Source organism: Centrocercus urophasianus, unplaced genomic scaffold (genome assembly GCF_019232065.1).
Source record: "Centrocercus urophasianus isolate 14NV4802_14NV808 unplaced genomic scaffold, USGS_Curo_1.0 seq_16, whole genome shotgun sequence".
Classification (NCBI taxonomy): Eukaryota; Metazoa; Chordata; class Aves; order Galliformes; family Phasianidae; genus Centrocercus; species Centrocercus urophasianus.
The window spans coordinates 17,421,281-17,440,113 of record NW_024884711.1 but is presented as its reverse complement, the minus strand read 5'-3'; the positions used below and the strand labels follow the sequence as shown (position 1 = coordinate 17,440,113).

At 41.0% G+C, this 18,833-nt stretch overlaps 1 protein-coding gene across 1 annotated transcript in view; it reads right to left on the bottom strand.

Moving 5' to 3' along the window:
• Positions 1 to 4,110: 4,110 nt before the first annotated feature.
• IGF2BP3 (insulin like growth factor 2 mRNA binding protein 3) overlaps positions 4,111 to 18,833 on the bottom strand; it is a 101,019-nt gene continuing 86,296 nt past the window's right edge. Inside the window, exons 11-15 of the mRNA XM_042817320.1 lie at positions 14,196 to 14,315; positions 9,709 to 9,783; positions 6,574 to 6,705; positions 5,473 to 5,586; positions 4,111 to 4,635 (exon numbers count right to left, since the gene is read on the bottom strand). Coding sequence (XP_042673254.1) covers positions 4,534 to 4,635; positions 5,473 to 5,586; positions 6,574 to 6,705; positions 9,709 to 9,783; positions 14,196 to 14,315 — 543 coding nt within the window. The 3' untranslated portion in view covers positions 4,111 to 4,533. The remainder of the gene's footprint in view (positions 4,636 to 5,472; positions 5,587 to 6,573; positions 6,706 to 9,708; positions 9,784 to 14,195; positions 14,316 to 18,833) is intronic.

Sequence of the window (18,833 nt, the reverse complement as noted above, 5' to 3'; positions counted from 1 at the left end):
TTCAAAATCAGGCATTTTTTCCCAGGAGAGATGCATAAAGTAGCTTCAGATCGCTCCCGAAAGCCTTTCGTGCTGGAGATGTACAGCCAGCTGAATAGAGGCAGACTCAGCACACATTACCCTATTGTATGCACTCACCATACTTTAACATTTAGTAACAAAAGAACAGTAATGAGAGCCTAGAAAAGAACAGGAAGTGATAGGGAACAGCTGTCATGTGAAGTCTAGGACTCTTACCATTAGCAATGAATGATACTAAGAAAAGTATGAGACAAAAACACTAAGATGCATTAAAAAAAAGAATTCACTGTTAAGGCACATTGTGAAAAGAAGTTGGCTGAAAAATCCACTGATTGCTATTAATCAGAAATTCCAGCTCAGGAAGAAAACTTCTTCACCTCTCATTTAACGTAATCTGTCATCATATCAGTATCACCCTATGTGACTCACAGAGCCTTTGGTCTGACTCTTGAATCCTTGGAATTAACAAAGTCTGGCTGGTCACTGCTGTGCAACACTAAATCCCTTTGGGAAGAACACATGGGAATGTTTCTCCTCCATGGATAACGTGAGACTCTTGTGTAAAATAAAAAGGCCCCTCTGTAGTTTGTCCAGCGAGACAGATGCACTGATCAGTCTTCTGCAAAGGTGTGCTCAGGATCCCTTGACAATGGTAGACAGCAATATCAAACTTTGGTCACCACATCACAAAATTTCCTGCACTGCATTTAAGTAACTTAGTTATCAGGCAGTGTCTACATCCATCAATTGAGCTAGCAGCTGTTACAGCCCAGCTTACCCAGCTTGAGTGCTTACTCCACTGATTTCTCACATTCATTTTGAAACCCCATGCTCAAGCACCACGTTGCTCTGCTTGTACTGCACAGCATACATGCTTCACTTGACGGAAACTAACATAAAGAGCGCATGCCTTTGAAATTGCAGCTCAAGAGTAAAAGCTTCGTAAGGTTAGAAGCAAATAAAAGCATCATGATTAAGCAAATGATTAAAAAGTCAGAGGTTTAATGATGGCCAGTGCACCAGCATTAAGGAGGGAAGCTTAATTTATGTTGCTCAAAGGGCAGGGATGCCAGGTCTGAGAAGTGAGCTCAAGGGAAAGATGAGCCCAATTTCCCTGTAAAATGCAGTACCATACAGTGTTTTTGCAGACATCATTTCTTCAGTTCTCTCTTTCTGCTGATTGGTCTCAGTAAATGAGCTGTGAAGACAAGTGGGAAGATGCAAGAGATTGGAAAAGAAGCCTGGTTTTCCACTCCACTTTAAAAGATAGAGTTATTTGTGAACACTTCCTCATTCCCCAACACCTCCCTCTCACCTCGGAGCATTCACAATGAAATATCTCATTTCAAACAACATTAAAAGGGATCTAAATCAAGAGAAAAAACCACCTCTTGAGATCTAACTGAGGGCACCACCTTCCTGACAATGGGTGTGTATGGGACAGAGGAGGTGGAACCAGGAGGGATACAAGGTGCCATTTTTACTCCCTAATGAGCAATCCAGGCTCCTGGGGCCACGCTCATTGCCCAGCTGCACCACACACAAAGCATCAAAGTAAAGACTGGGTAAAAAGCAGCTGAAAAAAGAAAGTTTATACCACAACTCGGATCTCACTTGAAACTTGTTAAAAGCTCCCTTTGGGTTTGCATTGGGTCACAACTGCTGTGCACATGTTCCTTCCAGAGCAAACCACACTAAGTTATCTGCACGAGACAAACTGAACTAAAGGTGGTACTACAAACCATAGTGCTGTTGTATGAAAACGAAAAGGTGAACTGGAAGCCACAGAAGTCACTACTTGTACTGGAAAGCGTGAACATCATAGCTTGGCTGCTGGATGCCCTCGCAGCTGTGGAATGCCTGCGGGTGACTGTTCAGCCTTGCTCAGTTCTTACTACAGACAGAAAAACAACTCGATCAAAGCACAGTAAATACTTAGAGCAGTCAGTCATTATGCCTCATTAGTTTAAAAAAACAACACACAACTGTATCTGATGATAGGAGTTAAACTCTTTATTCCATTCAGAGGCATCTGGCAAGTGGAGCTGCATTGGGGGGCACATTACAGATGAAAAATGATCCATACTTTGTGGATATTGAAATCATTTACAGTATTTACTTTCTAGCTATTCCCAAATACTCCAAATTACCAAGTCTCAATTGAAAATAAAACATGATTTATCATACTAAGTCTAGAAATTTAAGAGATATGACAGTAATTAAATCAGTAGATGTAAATGCAGCGCCTATTTGTAAATAATTTTTATGGAAAATAATGAAGTCAAATCCTTCTCAAATATTAGGAAAGGAACATCAGACTGACTTAAGCCTCGACAAAAATTAAAATGCTATGACTTTTCATACTTCAGTAATTTTAAATTCATTGTAAGAAAAAAAAAATTATCCTAAAGGCTAGAATGAAGGTCACTGTCAAAAAAGGAAAAGAAACTCATTTTTCTTTGCTAAAACTACAACATAAGTTTGTGGTTTTTAAACCAATTAGTAAAGAAGAGATGCAGGAAAAACACTTCAGACCATTTTCAAAATTATCTAATCTGTACAACAATGATCTTTGGGAAAATTATCTAGTCTATGTAGTAATGCCTCTATTTCAACATGAACCTAAGAGGTAGATAACAAAATGATGAAACAAATGTTTTTGCTCGTTGTGCCCCTCAAATCAGTGCAGCATGGTGATTCTGATCATCTCATGCACAAAAAACATCACAAAAAAAGGTTCAGAGGTAATAGCATGGCTCTGTCGACCACACACATACAGGCGCGCACGCGCACACACACACACACAGCAGTCTTTATGCACCATGTGTTGCCACATTTTTTTTTTAAACTGAGGTAGACTGAAGTTTATTGTAGAAACTTGAATGTGTCACTATTACCACAATCAGCATTCAAATTACATTCTGAAATTAAAAAATTTGGTAACTTTCCTGTTATCCCTGCCTTTTGACATTTTTTTCTCTAATGGTTGGTTGCAGAACGTGCATAAATCCTGCTGCATCTATTATAAGCCAGGCTAGAGAGGTTGTTGGTTTGTTTTTTTTTTTCTTGTAATAGTTTTAAAACCTTCAAAGTGGCTTAGTGTGGCCCATAACAGCGGCTGGATATGTAAACTTAGCCTTCGTTATCTTTCAACGTGATCAAACACTGTTTGACCTTCCCCCATCGTGGTAACTGAAAGCAGTATGATGTGATCTGCAGACAGCAGAGACCCTCGCGGCCTCCAAAACGCCCTGGCAGATCGAGTGTTCTATCAAACTGAAGATGAAGCTTGCTCTTTGAACAAAATGGCAAAGTCCAAATGGGCTGCAAATGGTTAAATGTAGCATTATTAGGTAGTGATGGTCAAAGGCACAAAGGGTTCATGCATTCAATCAAGTAGCACAAAAAAAAAATTCAGCCTCTTGCATCCTTCTAAATTTTTCCCCCAACCCCAGCCTCTTGCCATCACTTCCTTGTCCTGTTCCCAAAAAAGTACCGTCACAAACTTTTTCATCCCATCTTAAAAGAAAACTAAACGGCATTGCTGCTATCAGAATGTTGGCATCATTCACTATCTTTTGAACATTCACTGAATTTTTTTTTTAAACAAATGATGGTGTTGAAGCCCTCAGAAAATCTGAGGCCGTGTTTTTTTTACCCACCTTACTCCCATCAGCCAGCAGCTAGAAGTGCTCTGCTATATTTTTCCCCCGATAAGTCCGTAGTACTCCTGGCTGGTGGCTGATCAAATTTTAATTTTTTTTAAAAAAATAAAATGCTCAAGAACTATTAGCTTTATAAAGTATACAAAATACCAAAAAAAAAAAGCAAAAAAGGAACAATTTCTCATTGAGGTACTAAATGCCTGAGGTAGTTTAGTAAAATGCATATTTATCTTTTTATGCCCTGGCCAACACCATTCAACACTTCCCTTAGGTTATTCATGGCAGTGTTATGTAAAAATGCAACCAAATTCTTTTTAAAAAATGCCACTTGTTTCAACATTGGGACTAACACTTAAACTCCTGTCGATACCCTTGCTCTAACCCTAGCCCACCCACAATCCCACCCTCCTAATGTGTTTCTTCTTTTACCGCTGGACCTATAAGAGCAATGCCTTTTCTTTTTTTCCTTTTTTCTTTTTTCTTTTTTTTTTTTTTTTTGTTTTTAAACCAGTGAACTCAGAAGAGAAAGCTTCATTAAACCAAGTTCTAAAATTGTTGGGGAATAATAAGAACAATAAAAAAGACTAACGAGTTTATGTTAAATTGTGAGAATAGAACAAAAGGGAAGTGAAGGGGTCCTTATTTTAAAGCTGGGTTTCAAAAGTTTGAGAGAGCCTAAAGAATACATTCTCAGAGACAGCGTTCAGCGGTTGCCTGGTCCTCGAACAGGTGATTGGCTTGGTGGATCTTCTGCATATAACTTCAACAGGTGCTCACCACCCGTCTCTCTGTTGCACAGTCTGTCTTTGGTCTGGCATCTGTCTCTGATGGGCCATTTCCTAAACCTTTATTTTCGTCTTGGCTGAGGCTGTCCACTTTGCAATGTTTTTTGCTGTTGCTGCTGCCTTCTTACCTGAGCCAGTATTTCCTGAATTTTTCTCTGAGCAAGCTGAAGGAAATAAAGAAGAAACAACCCATGATGATGGCATGAAGTTACTGCAGTTCACAACAGACCCTAGAGATGCTACTGGGACACCAAAAACCTGGACTAACCAAGTTCCTAGAACTGATTACTCATTACCGATTACTCATCATATAATCTTTTTTAGTTGTAGTGCACAAGTTTTAAACTTTTCTACTTTCTCCATCTTCGGGTTTACCACGCGTAATATAGAAAGCACAGGAATATGACTACCAACAAGACTAACTGAAGTTCCAGACTAACTTCATTTTATTCCCCTGGAGGTACTTGCTATAAGAACAGTCTGCTCTAGCGAAGCTGTTTTTTGCGTGAGAGATCTCAGGAGGTTACATCTCACAGAATTTAGTAGCCCTCCTGGTTTCTGAGCTGTGAATCACCTGCAGCAACCTAACAAAGGAATCAGTGAGGCAAGGGAAGGAATCTTGTGATCCTTTTCTATGACATTAAATTGACAGATTGGGAAATATGGACAAATTGCATTCCTTGCCAGGTATCATGAGAAAGCTTACATCCTTCTTTCATCAGCATTTCAGTCCAATTACAACAACTTGGGTTTTCTTTTGCTTCGGAAGTTGTAACTGCCTGCACCTAAACATAGCAACAGAGACTTGCAAAGAAGATTGTTGTACATATGTATAAATGCAACACTGCTATAAATCTCTCTCATTACAGCAAGACAATTAGACAAGCCTGGCAAGCAGTGCTTCCTACAGGCTGCATGTCTTTTATCTGTACACACATAGATGGAGAAGACAGTCCATAGAAACATCAAGGCAATGTAGAACTTCACTGCAGTCCTCCTACCTGGCATGCATAGAAGTGACCAGTTATTTTCACAACCACCTGGTCATTTTCATCAGGTGTCTGGTCACGAGGGACTACAACTTCTGCACTTGTCAAGTTTTGAAGCTCATTTACCTGTAAATAAAGAGCTGTTAAAAAATCTTAGACAAACAAATAACTCCACAACATCCACGCCTCAAAGATGCTGCTGACCTTAGAAACATCCTGTCCAAAAAAGGAAACCCACTACAGAAAGCATCTTTGTGCAGCAGCATACTTTGCAAACTGAGCCTCCTTTCTCTAAGATAAATTAGCACCGAATTCTCTATGCTTCTAGAAGTGCTGTGAAGTCTAAATAAAACACACAGAAGACATTAACTATCCTGCTTATAAAAAGCAGATTACATGCCACAGTGCAGTTGATTTTACAAGTTTAAGGTCAGAGAACTCATACAATGTATGGAAGAAAAAAATGTCAAAGAACACCCAAGACTGATGCCATTTCTTCGCCAGTATCCATCTCCTCATTCACAGACATATGAAAACACAGGAATACCAGCATCTTTGCATAAAAAGAACTGAGCTGAGGAGATGCTGTTAGACAAAGCAAATTACCTACTGGTCATTGGTCATTGCTGTTTTCTGACATTGAGTTTTGAACACATTATGGTTTTCTACCACTAATTTAGAAATTATGCTTTGACTCCATTTGGTCCAAAGCCATCACTTGTGTACACATTGGATTTGATTTAAACCAAATGAGATCAGTGGATTATTTTCTATTTTCTTATTCCAAAATCTAGCATAAGGTACAGTTCAAAGAAGTAGGTCTTAATGGCTATGTTTTAATTTTAAGTGGAAGAACTGTATTTCTAATATGACCTATAGATCTGACTATGATTAACTGGTTAAATCAGAATTATGTGCTTCTAAAAAGTCTGAGATTGGTTTGTCTTGAGGCAATAAAAAGTTTAACAAGCATAGTTGAGAAAACAGCATCAGCTTCAATGAAACTTGAAAGGGTTAGCTATTAACTAGTTAGCTAAGTGTCTGAACCTTTAACATACACTGAATTATGAAACGTAACAAAATAACATTGTAAGTTTTATATTGGCTACTTACTGTTTTGCCTCCTTTACCAATAACTCTACCAGCAGCATAGGATGGCACTTTTATATGAGCCTCAAGTTTCACTTCTTCTTTAGGTCCAAAGAAATTTTCTTCTTTAAGTTTTCCATAGATTCTCCCTTGAGCCTACAAAAATGTCTCTGGTTAAAGAGCGTGCTTATTGAGATGGAGTTCACTTCAAAAAGCTCCACTGAAAGGAGAATTTTCAATATACAACTTCACCAAAGCATTTTCCCAATCAATGCAGCAGCTTCTATTCTAAAGTCTTTGTACCAAACTAGGGAGCATTGCCGTCTAACTTTTAAAACTACATGACAGACCAGCAAATCAAGGAACGATTTAACAGATTATTATTCTACCTTTTCATAGAAACGTTGCTTTTAGAAGAAGCTATTACGTCTCTGTAGTGGTAGAGAGAACTGTCTGGATGAAATCTGTTATTTTTTTTTTTTTTAAATTGCACCCAGAAGCACAGAATGCCATTAATTGGCTCAGAAACTTGTTCTTTTAAGTATGCTAAACTTAAAGTCACAGGACAAAGACTTCACTTGCAATAAGCAGCTTAGTTTTTACACTCAATTACAACATATTGTTTAAAAAAAAAAAAAATCAGAGCTTGCTCAATTTTCTGAAGTAGAAAATTAAATCTGTCTAGATCTACATGGCACCATGAGAACAGTATCGCTTCAGCTAGCGCACAGTTGCCTTTTCTGGAGCATATGCAAGTGCCAGGTAGCAGAAGAAAGTCCACTGAGACTAAGTTGCTGAATCTTATTCATGTTAAAAGATGTTTTCCTCATCCCCTGCCATTTGTCAGTGAATTCTTGAGAAGTAGTAACTAGATTTTCTACTCTGTCTATCCTACAGGCATCAGAAGATGAATTCTATTGAGATACTGAAGAGATGCTCTGTGAAGAAACCTCTAGCCACAAAGCCTTTCCAGTTCAGATCCTTTATCTATTCCTTTAAATCATATCCACCAGCCCTGTCACTAAGTGCAGCCACCTTGCAGTCTACCACTACAATGGAATACAAGACAATTCAGTGATCAGATAATTATGTTAAACAGTGCCAAGTTCTCATTTTTTTTGCTTGCCCTCAAGATTAGTCAAGTTCACACTACTGTAGAATGAGTAAGACAAAATACATGGTGTGACACTGGAGCTGAAAATACACAGTGTTTTTCAAGGTCAGATTCCACATGAACAGTTTGAAAAGAATCTGCAGCACGTTGTTTTGGTCTAGGTGGGACATCCTGTCACTAAGAGGACACTAAGTGAGCATGCCAGTGGGGCAAAAGTCTGTACCTAGAAAGCCACTAAAACACCACACAAATGCAGCAAGAGACTGCATTGTGGACCATCCAACAATCTGAGAACCAGAGATTCCTGCTGCAGGAAAACTCTTCAAGCAAGTTGGTGAAGAGCAGCTCAAGTACTGCTCCAAGTCTTGAGTTGGAGATCTTGAAATTGTTTCCAAATCTGTTACATGACAAACAGTGGCACGGCCCATTTTATTTCAACAGCTTTTCAAATGGGTAACACCTGGACAACCTGCAGACTGTTGGATGGTTTCCCAGACTGGAGGCAACATGATCCCCTCTGAGTAGTGGTATCACATGTATGCCTAAACTCTGGGGTGCACTGCAGCACAGACTGTGAACAGTGGCATATTCTCACCCTTCTTCCAGCTCCCTTGCTCATAGATACAGCCTTGCAAACTGCAACATCCTCAGGCTACAACAGCTGAGAAAGAAAGGGTGCAGCCACTGCAGCTACCACTGACATGAATCACAGGGAGCAGAACACAATGTAATAGGGTAAGGGTGCCAAACTCATAGGGCTCTGCGCTGACAAGGCCTCTCCAGGAGCTGGTTACTCATCCAAGCAGCAACCATTCCCTCTTCAAACTGCTGTGCATCCAGATTAAATTCCTATTGTGCAGCAAGCAAGAGTCTGTGCTCAGAGATGGAAAGACACCTACACAGAGCTAAAGGACAGAATTAGCGAAGCTTGAGTTTGATTTGTCTTGCTTCAAGTTAAGAGCGGTAATAAAAAAACTGAACTCTGCCTCTGCCTCTCCACAAGTCCAACCTGTGCTGATCTCAGGTCATGAGAGCACCCTAGATGTGGATTGTGCCATGTGGGTAGGCCCCTAGAAGCTCAGAACACACTTCAAGGAGGTGGAGCTTCTAAATTGTGCTTTACATTTGATAGGTTTTCAAATCTATATGGTAAGAACAAACTGAATAACAATCCCAAATGCATCCAGATCTATTACCACTGTGAAATACCCACCCTGATATATCTCCAAAACTCCTGAAGGCATTAATGAAACTGACTCTAGATATGCCTGAATTTTTGCTCCTCCTACTGCAAGATGCCCTGAGGCAATAATGCGAAGACCAAAAAAAAAAAAAGCAGCAGGAGAGCCATGCCAGGACATGATCTATCAAGTGGCTTCCTACCTGTTCAGTGTCTCACCTGTGGTGAAACAGAGCTGCTGTACTGAGCCATCTGCACTCCTAACAGTCACCTCCTTTTGGGGGCAATTAGACATAGCCCTCAGCACTCAAGGCAGAAGGCCACTCCATAACTCAATTTGAACACAAATAGAATAATCACATTGGAGTATCTCCATGCAATTACAGGGTAAATACAATTAGAAACTTGGTCCTTATCTGCAGAGCCACCCAAAAAACATTTTCCAGTCAACATGCAACAGTAACCTGAAAAGGCTCGGTCTCCCATCTTGTCAGCTTTGTTATTTCTGTTAAATATGCTGCACTGTTGTATGCATTAAGATGAGCTAGAAAGACTGAACTGCTGTGTCCATAGGTAACAAAAATAGGAATACAACATGGTAAAAAAACCAAGTCTAACATGAAAATATCTGATGTGAATCTGATGTGAAGTTGCTACTAGTGTTCAGATGACCAGAACATTGCCTCTGATGATACTGTATTACTCATGTATTCATGTGACAATTTTCAGTAAATGGAAAGCAAAAAATCTAGTATTTGTTAGATTTCTGAGTGAAATAGTAATTAGAACCAAATGTTTCGTTTTTAGTATTGGCCTTTGCAGCCTAAAGACCCCCTACATATCAACATGTTTTTATGCAATGTACCTTAAACTGAGCTTCTGGAGGTCCAGTGATGATAACCATTCTCAGCTTGGCATCTGGTCCTTCAGCAGGGGCAATCTGGAAAGCACAAACATAGCAGTTTGGTACCTATCTTTTGAAGGCATCATTTAAAGCCACCTCCTCCCCATTTCAGTCTCACATTCTGTTCAAGAGTGAGACATTATTCATTACTGCAGTAACATTACACTTCGGTCATGACAGCTTGCTCTCTGAAGTACATTAATTACCTGTAACGGAACGTGGAGAAATTGGCTAAACCATAAGCAAGTTTACTTCTGAAAATTAAAGGTTTAGCTATGCAGCTGCACATAGCAAAATCCCACAAGCAATTTAATGTGGCTGTGAGGCAAGACATGTAGCCTTCAATAGGAAAAATATGGTTAAGAGGCTGAAATTCTTATCCTTGCCCACTAACTTAAACAGACTTTCTGACAAGTTTTGCCCATTAGAAAGAGTTTGCAATTGTCTCCCTTAGAGCAGATGATCTCTTCACAGTTGTAACTAATCAGGTCCAAAACATTCCTCTGTACTGGAAGAAGAGTTCTCAGTTTCCAAGGGCTTCGTATCTTCAGACACGTGTGTGACCCAAATAAAAATTAATCTCCACCAGAGTTGAGACAGAGGCTCTCAGGGTCTTCAGCAGTTCATGTCACCACAAAAGTAAGATTTCCATGGGTGCTGTTCTCAGACTCCAATGGCATTAAATAATTCAAACTAGCCTCTGACATTCTGGATGAATCTTTTGTTTATCACAACTGACGTTTCCATTGTTGCATGTAGTATTACATAGCTGCTGTTGAATGGGCAATATTTTAAACACTACAGGATTTCATCTTAGCTGTTGGCAGAGGGATGTTATTCATATTTTACAGCTGTAGTTTATTTCAGACAAATTACCAGTCACCATGCATCATTTTCGCTAAAGAATTTTGCTAACCAAAGTTTATGTAATTATTCATATTGTACCCTAAGATGGAGAATACATTACATGCTAGTTATCTGGTTTGCGTACTTAGTTCACATACCATTTCTGCATTCCAGCTGGCTCTAAAAATACACATTCACTTTACAGGGGTACATTTACTGAAATGCCAACATACAGCACTGTGGGTAAGTGTGCCACAGACTAAATCCATTAATTCCATGGAACACAGAACTTTTAGAGGGATGAATTTTTAAGGCACGTCGGGTGCCAGCTGACTGAACAGAGCTCAGCCTGGGGATTTCCATTCAGGCAAAATGGATATTGTAGTTTTTGCCTTTCAGTCACCACATATTTTCTTAGTGAACACGTGCTCCTTTATTGAAATTTTAAGAAAAGTGTTTTCCAGCAAGTCTTCCATTACGTCTTTGCATGTCACACATACTTAAGTGTTCTGCGACGTCTTGCTTTGCTTTCATCTTAGAATATCTTGATCCCAAGAGGTAGAGTAACACTCTATGAAAGAATCATGGCCGTAACATTTCACTGTCTGGAGGTACAATCTTAGAGGCTGCAGTGTTCATTTTGACTGTCTGCTCTTGAATGGAGAGTTTATAAACGTACAAATCGTACCCAAGTGGTGAATATTTAATTTCTGAGAGAAATAGCTTTACATTCCCTAACTAGGAAAAAAGCATTTTTCCACATGCTGAGTTAAGACAGACAGTTGCTTTCATACCCCCAAAATCTGTAGCGCCCATTCCAGCCCCTTCAAAGGCAGCAAGGAGGACTGTGAGAAGCATTTCTAAGCAAGGAGATGCCAGCGTTCCCCAACAGATCCCAGCATTCCAGAGCAGAATGGGCAGTCAGCAGTCCAGAAACCTCTGCCTGGCTCCTTGGATAAACCATTCCACCTACAGAAGTTCCATGCCAAGCCTGTATCACCAGGCAGCAGCCTCTGACACAGGAACAGAACCTGAGCTTGCCAACAGCTGCCTATGGCTCCAAAGCCATGGACTGGCACCACAGCTTTGTGCAGAGCCCCTCTGCACCTGCAGTTTATTTAGTCTTGTTCTGTGGCTAGCTAGTTTCATTAGCTCTACAAAGTTCAACATGAGCACAAAGACAACACACATGGATGTACAATGCTTTCATATGCATCTATCTACAGTACAACTCAAAATAAGCCCAGAGCATCAAAGGCTTACTTCCTCCATAAACCATGGCTACCAGTTTGGACAGTTGACTCAAGTTGACTCCAGCACTCAACAGTTACTCAGTTACTAAAGTCACTCCCTCAAACTCAGCTAAAAGCACAGTTTATGCATGTTTAAAGCACAGTTTATGCATGTTTAAAGCACAGTTTAAAGCACGATTATGACGTATTGCTTTGCTCAGAAGTTATGATAAAGGACAGGTGGTCAACACAATGGAAATTTTGAATAAGTTTGATTACCAGCCATCACACGTAACGCTTTTCTCTAAGAAGCAATAGCACTGTTCCATGTTGTTTGGCCAGATCACTGTTAAAATTGTGCTTTTATTCTGATTGATAATCTTACATAGAACATCCAACTTATCAGACTTAAGGCTGGAAAAGACTTTTAAGACCACCTAGTACAACCATTGGCCCATCCCAACCATGCCCACTGACCATGTCCTTCAGTGCTACATCTACACACTTCTCCAGCACCTCCATGGACGGTGACTCCATCACCCCCTTGGGCAGCCTTTCCAGTGCCTCACCACTTTGAGAAGAAATTTTCTTCAATATCCAAACAAAATCTCTTTTGGCATAACTTGAGGCCATTAACTCTCATCCTACCACTGTTATCTGGGAGAAGGGCCTACCCCCACGTCATTGCAACCTCCTTTCAGAAGTTGAAGAGAGTGATAAGGTCTTCTCCGAGCCCCTTCTTCTCCAGACTGAACAATCCCAGCTCCCTCACTCAGCCACTCCTCATAAGAGCTGTGCTCCAGACCCTTCCCCAGCTTTGTTGCCTTTCTTCAGGTGTTATTCAGGACTTCAAATATATTAAAAGCAAAGCTTCCAAATTCAGTAAGCATATCCTGTACTCGCTGAATTCCCTCACGATTTAATCCTACTTCCACAAAAATCTTCCTCACTTATTTTTTAAATGAAGGAACAGAAAAAAAAAAAAAACCTGCAGTTTTATAAACTGTTAACTGAATTTCAATTAATACGAATACACTGGGTAGAGGGGTGCCAGCCAGCAGAAGCAGCCTGAGGCTACTGTTAGCCAGATGCATGAAAAACGCAGGGAACTCCCTCTCCACTGAACCATCTTCCAAGGACCAGCTAATGGACTGGGTTTGGACTGGTTCTGGGAAGTCCAGGGTATTTCACATCTCTCCACCCAGCAATGCCTTCCACATGTCACTTCATCAATAGATAGAAACCAGAGAGTAGGAAATTGTTGTGGTTGTGGTACATTGCATCCCCTGCAAGACAGATTTGATGAAAACACCTTGCACTTCCTTCTCCTCCACCAATCCACTGAAAACACAACTATTAATCTGTACTAATGAGAACTGTCTAGGTAGTAGAAGTATTTAACAGTGGCTTAACAACATATAGAAACAGGTAGCAAACAGGCCAGTAAATTGATCGACATTCAGCAAACCACACACTAGGCACACCCTGAGAGTTCCCCAGTTCCTGCACACTCAAGTAAACACCTTCTAGGAGAAGCCAAATGTCAATCTGGCAGCAGATGAAGTTACAAACAGTAACGGTATGTGGAATACTACATAATTTAGGCCAAGGCTTCATCTTTGCAGCACAGAATAGCAGAACTGACTATTTATGAGAAAAAATCTCCAGCACCTAGAAAAGATATTTATGGTTACAACTACTAGCCAAAACAGAAGGCCTCCCAGCAACTAGTACTAACTGCACAAAGGCATCAAACACTCAGCAACTGGCTGAAGTTGAGTTACTCTTCCGTGAAGTCAACCTCTGCCAACCTCTGGCAACAAACTGGGGCAGCAAAGATGCAAACAGACCAGCAATAGAGCAGGGCACCACTGTGTGGTCAGCAGGCTGCCCCAGGAGCTCAGGCTGTATCAGAATAAAACACAAGAGCTTCTTCAGGGTAGAGTCACCAGAGGGACCAGCACCACGTGTCCTTCCAAAGCAGAACAAGAGCAGTCACAGCAGCAGTGGGCTTCACCTGTGCTCTTGGTTTCAGAAAGGGAATTTATCTCACCAAATTTCACTTTACTGTAAGCAAGGAGAAACCCTTTAAGCACCGCATCATTAAGACTTAAGTCTGTTTCTAAGAAATCAAGACCACCAAAGTAGCTTTCTTTGCAGCTTATATTTCACACCTCAGAAGACGTTTGAAAACATGCTTCTAATTATCTTGTCTCAAGGAAGATTAAAGGATGATTTATAAACAAATGTACCATTTATCACATCACATTCTAAGCACGGAGTGGGGGAGGACACGCACGAAAACACAGCTTGTGCAAACTTGCTGGAAGTGTCATAGAGAAGAGACAAAGTTAGTCAGTGTAATAATACCTTAATAGATGCACCTGCAAAGCGAGAAAGTTGTTTGATGTGCTGTCCCTGCTTGCCAATAATAGCTCCAACTGCCAAGGCTGGGATGAACAGATGAACAGTCTCAGATTCGGGCTGTTGCTGTGGGGAAGAAGGAAATATGCAGTGAGTGTTTTTGAACATTATGAATCAGACTGACAGGAGAACTGGTACGGAACAAGCACACATGGAAACGACGGGGAAATCTTCAATGCCCTCTGAAGTCTGGCTTTTTTTTTTTTTTTTTCTGGAAATCATGGAATTCACAAGACATGAAAGAATGGTTTGAGCCAAAAGAGGATTCTTTTATCTTTTAGGAAATAGTTCCAATTCTAATGCTTTGGAGTTCTGAAAACCACCGAGCTGTTGCTTCTTCCCAGGGCATTCGTCCTTACCTGCGTCTGCCTTGGTGCTTTTCCACACGCAGACTGCAGAGAAGGCTGCTGTGAGTGAGCAGGCTGCAGCGGTGCAGCCAAACGCTTTCTAGTTTTCCTAGCGATTTTGGTTAGATTGTGCTGACGGCTGCACAAAAAGCCTCAGTGTTGCATCTATGCTACAATTTCCTTTGTGTGGGAGCGCTCTGGAATGATAGCCAGCATGAAAGCTGCCAGTGGTTCCTCCTGTGTAACATTATGCAACAGCCGGGGTGCTGGCTGCAGGCCAGAAGCCCGCTGTGAATCCAACAAGATGAAGCGTTCCCCAGGGCTGCAGGGCCAGGCGCTGTGCCTGCAGGACCCAGCGCACCACAACTGTCGCTGCTCTCAGCCACCATGCAGTGCAGTACTTGTGCTCTTCTGTATGGACAGCACAGAAGTGAGCCAACCGTAGGGCTGCACCAAGCCATCGTTGCTTTATCAGCCTCAGAAGGTGCTTCTGGAGAGCTCATCTTGGGCTGGCGGAGCAGCACCGAGTGCCCACTACACTGCGGTGCCATTAATCCAGTCGCGTACGTTGGGATTACTTCTCAAAAGCACTTCACTGTAAGACCTTTTATGAAGTAAGACGCACTTAAAATCCATTCACATCTCCTCAGCGCAGCCCCTTTACGTGCTTTCAAAATTTGGTCCCTTTATTCTCAGCAACAGAGAACTAAAAATCCCTTTCCCTGCAGACATATTTGCAGATGATGCGTTGGCATCACTCAGTGCCACCACACAGACCACCGTGCTCCTATAGCTCTGCAGCTTCTGGTAGCGGTGCAGGCCCACATGTAGAAGCACCAAAGCAGCTTTTCCTGTGATACTTTAAAAAGAAGACATGCTGTATGCAACACAGAGCAAAAAGCAGCTGCAATCCAAAAAATAAACCAAAGAAGCAAGACATCTCAACTTGTTTTTAAGTATCCCAGTCCTTCTTTCAAGGGGAAGTGCTGCTCCAGTGCACTGACTGTAAATAAATCAGAACAAAATGCTTGTTTCCAAGTTCTACCACTTCATTTTAGTAAACACTTATCAACTGTAACCTCAGGGGAGAAAATTCCAGGCATAGCTCCATGCACCAGGTGAAGAAACCCCAAAATAAGATATTTAGACCAGAAACACATTCTGCCAGTTGCTCTGGGTGATTGCAACTGTTACACAACTGACCCCATGTTTCACACGTACAAGGACCTGCAGGCAATTTGCGCTGCTTTAAGGCCATGTTTTCCTCTGGACACCAGTTCCAGCCTTCTGGACCCATCGCCCTGTGGGCCAGTGGGGCTGCAGCTGGTTTGTGACAGCAGCCAAGGATCCTTGACCCGGATAATCACAGAGCCACACAATAGCAGCCCTGCAACAAGGGAGGAAGCAACTGCAATTAGGCCAAAGCACGGGAAAAGGTAGGGACAGCCCTTTTAATCTGCTTCGATATTGGTTTGAAACTATCTTGGAGACTACACCCTGAGACTTCATATCTGTATGAAAGGTACCAGTCACTACAGTATGTTAAAACCGCTTTGCAGGAGATTACTCATTTTTTCCTCTTATTACAAACATCCTGTGAGCATACTCACAGTAAGTCCCTTTTATGTGTTCATCATGAATCCAGCAAGATTTCCAGTAATTCCAAAACGCCACTGTAGATGCTTGGTTGATGTTGTTGCTTTGGAAAACTGATCCTTCGTGGATACAAATTAGTGAGACGTTTGCTTCCCCAGTTATGTTGCAAGACCCACAGTAGCTGCACTGGGTACACAGACTCTTTCCAACCAAAATCCAGAAAACCTTGCTGCTCATTGCAGTGATTGCTGCCTTCAATCACCTACACATCAGCTCCTGCAGAAGTCTCACCAAACTTTTCTCCCCCACATGCACCTCCAGCCATCATCCTCTAGCTAGACTTGAACTAATTCATACAATATTGCTTATAGTAACTTGATTGGGCATCAAGAACCTGCCTCAATCCAACTCCAGACACATTTCTCTACCATACAAGCAGGTCAAACTCCTTTACTTTTGTTTGCAGATGATTCCTATCTTCTCTCTGTTGCCCACCTGCCTGCAGCAGTTTTCCTCCTGTCTTCCCAAAGCTTGATTTTGAGCCACTCTCTTGGCTAGATTCAATTCACCACAGAAATTCCTTTCTGCTGCCTCACCCTTCAACACAGGTAAAGGCAGACAGGAGACTTGCACGTTCTGTTCCAACTCTACAGCAGCTCACTATAGCTCTTGCCCCCCTCTGTCCATCCTTACCATTTTGACTTACTGATATTTGTTCATTCTGTGACGTTCCTTAATGTTAAAATTCCATTTTGATGTATTGCAGTATATTTTTATTAGGGAACAGACGATAAACTGCCCTTACTGAATTGATTACATCTCATCATTTTCCACTTTTCTTTTTGCAGAACACCTATGTATAACCAAATTCATCTCCAGTACAACAGTGTAGGAATTTGGGAAATTATGTCCACTTCTCCACCCACACTGACTTTTAACCAGTCAAAAGAAATCATTTGATATTTTTCAGAGCACAAACATCAAAAACAGCCGCTCTTTCTTTTTCTTCTGGCAGAAATCAAGTATAGCAAAAGTTTTCAAGAGAATATCGTAACACCAAGTTCTATTTATTATCTGTCCACCTCCTTACCCACAATATTTTAAAAATCCTTTTATATGTACTGGAAGACTGTCCTCCAAAATAAACACATCGAAATGTAATGCAATGACTATACCACCCATCAATCTCACAGATGCTTTGGGGGATCTTAGGAGGGAAGAAAATCAACTATAATTTAATCTTCTCCGTGCCACACCACATCAGTCATGTAGCTTTCCAGGAACTTCCAGCATGAGTTATATCTGAAATACATTCCTAGATCTTAAACATATGTTAGAAGCACTAAATTTAGGGAGCTCAATTCCCATCATGTGGAATCTAAGCTTCAACATTCACTCTTACAACAAGGCCAAAGGAATCTTACTTAAATATATAGTTAGAATTTAAGAAATAGATAAATATATATGCGTATAGAGAGAAGAGAATAACGTCCACTTGGACTCAAGAGAGCATTCCACGCTTCATTTTTACTTATAATTGTTTCTCTGAAATAGAAGTGCTGTTAAAGAGATGATTTCAAGGCTGTTTGAACAGGGGGAAAAGATGCCTTTTCAGGTCATGTTTGTTGTGCTTTAACAGCAGAGGCAGCACTGCTGAGTTCACTAATATTTACAGCAAAATTACAAATTCCCCTTACACTTTCATAGGCTCCTTAGGGAAAGATGAATCAGTTTTAGTTTTAAAGGCACGTTATTCTTCTCGAAGATAGTTAACTGGCAATACGTTGTCTTCATTACATTTAATTTTAAGGGCATTAACTGTACAACTATAAATCTTAATGTTTAAAAAGCATTCTTATTGAAGTAGTAAAGTTTATTAATTGTGGAATCAGTAGTAGTAGGTCATCAGTAGTAGGTTATGGTTTTTACAACAGAAAGGTCTTCTTCACATGGAGACCCACGGAGCCTCTCTGCACCCTGTTCACTGTATTTTCCCCCACATAACAAAACAGCTTGTCTAAGGCCAGCCTGGGAACCGAGTGCAGGAGAAAACTTTTTACACAGAAATATGGAAAAACAACTGCTAAAATATTAACCCACGCTATCCAAGACTTATGGTTCACACATCCACCTTAGCTTCCAAAGTAACTGTCTCAGACCTTCTTCTGCTCTACCATTGTTTGCTGGATGGGCTCAGGGCTTCCTAACCTTAATCAGGTCCAAATAACACCAAATAAGCTGAGAAGAGGAAAGGAAAAATGGGGGTAGGAGATAGGGAAATGGATTTGACATGGACTTTGTTCACTACTGTTACATGATTAGATATCAGCTGTTGGTCTGTGTTGGTCAGCTTGCTCTGGGTTTGACCTGCAGGCTTCCTGCCTGCATACATCTGAAAAATACAAATGTGGGGAGGGAGTTTTTTCTCAGGTAGGTGGGGCATACAGGCAGCACCGGGATGTTCACTCAGAGAGCTCAATTTCTTTGAACGAAAAAAATAAAAGAACACCTCCAGAAACTGAGATGTCTTAGTTCTAGGAAACAGCTTTTTGAAGAGCATGATGACCAAAAACAATTCAGTTCATAAACAGATGATACTGCTTGCTTTGTTGCTACAAAAATCAGTACACTTTAAAGACAA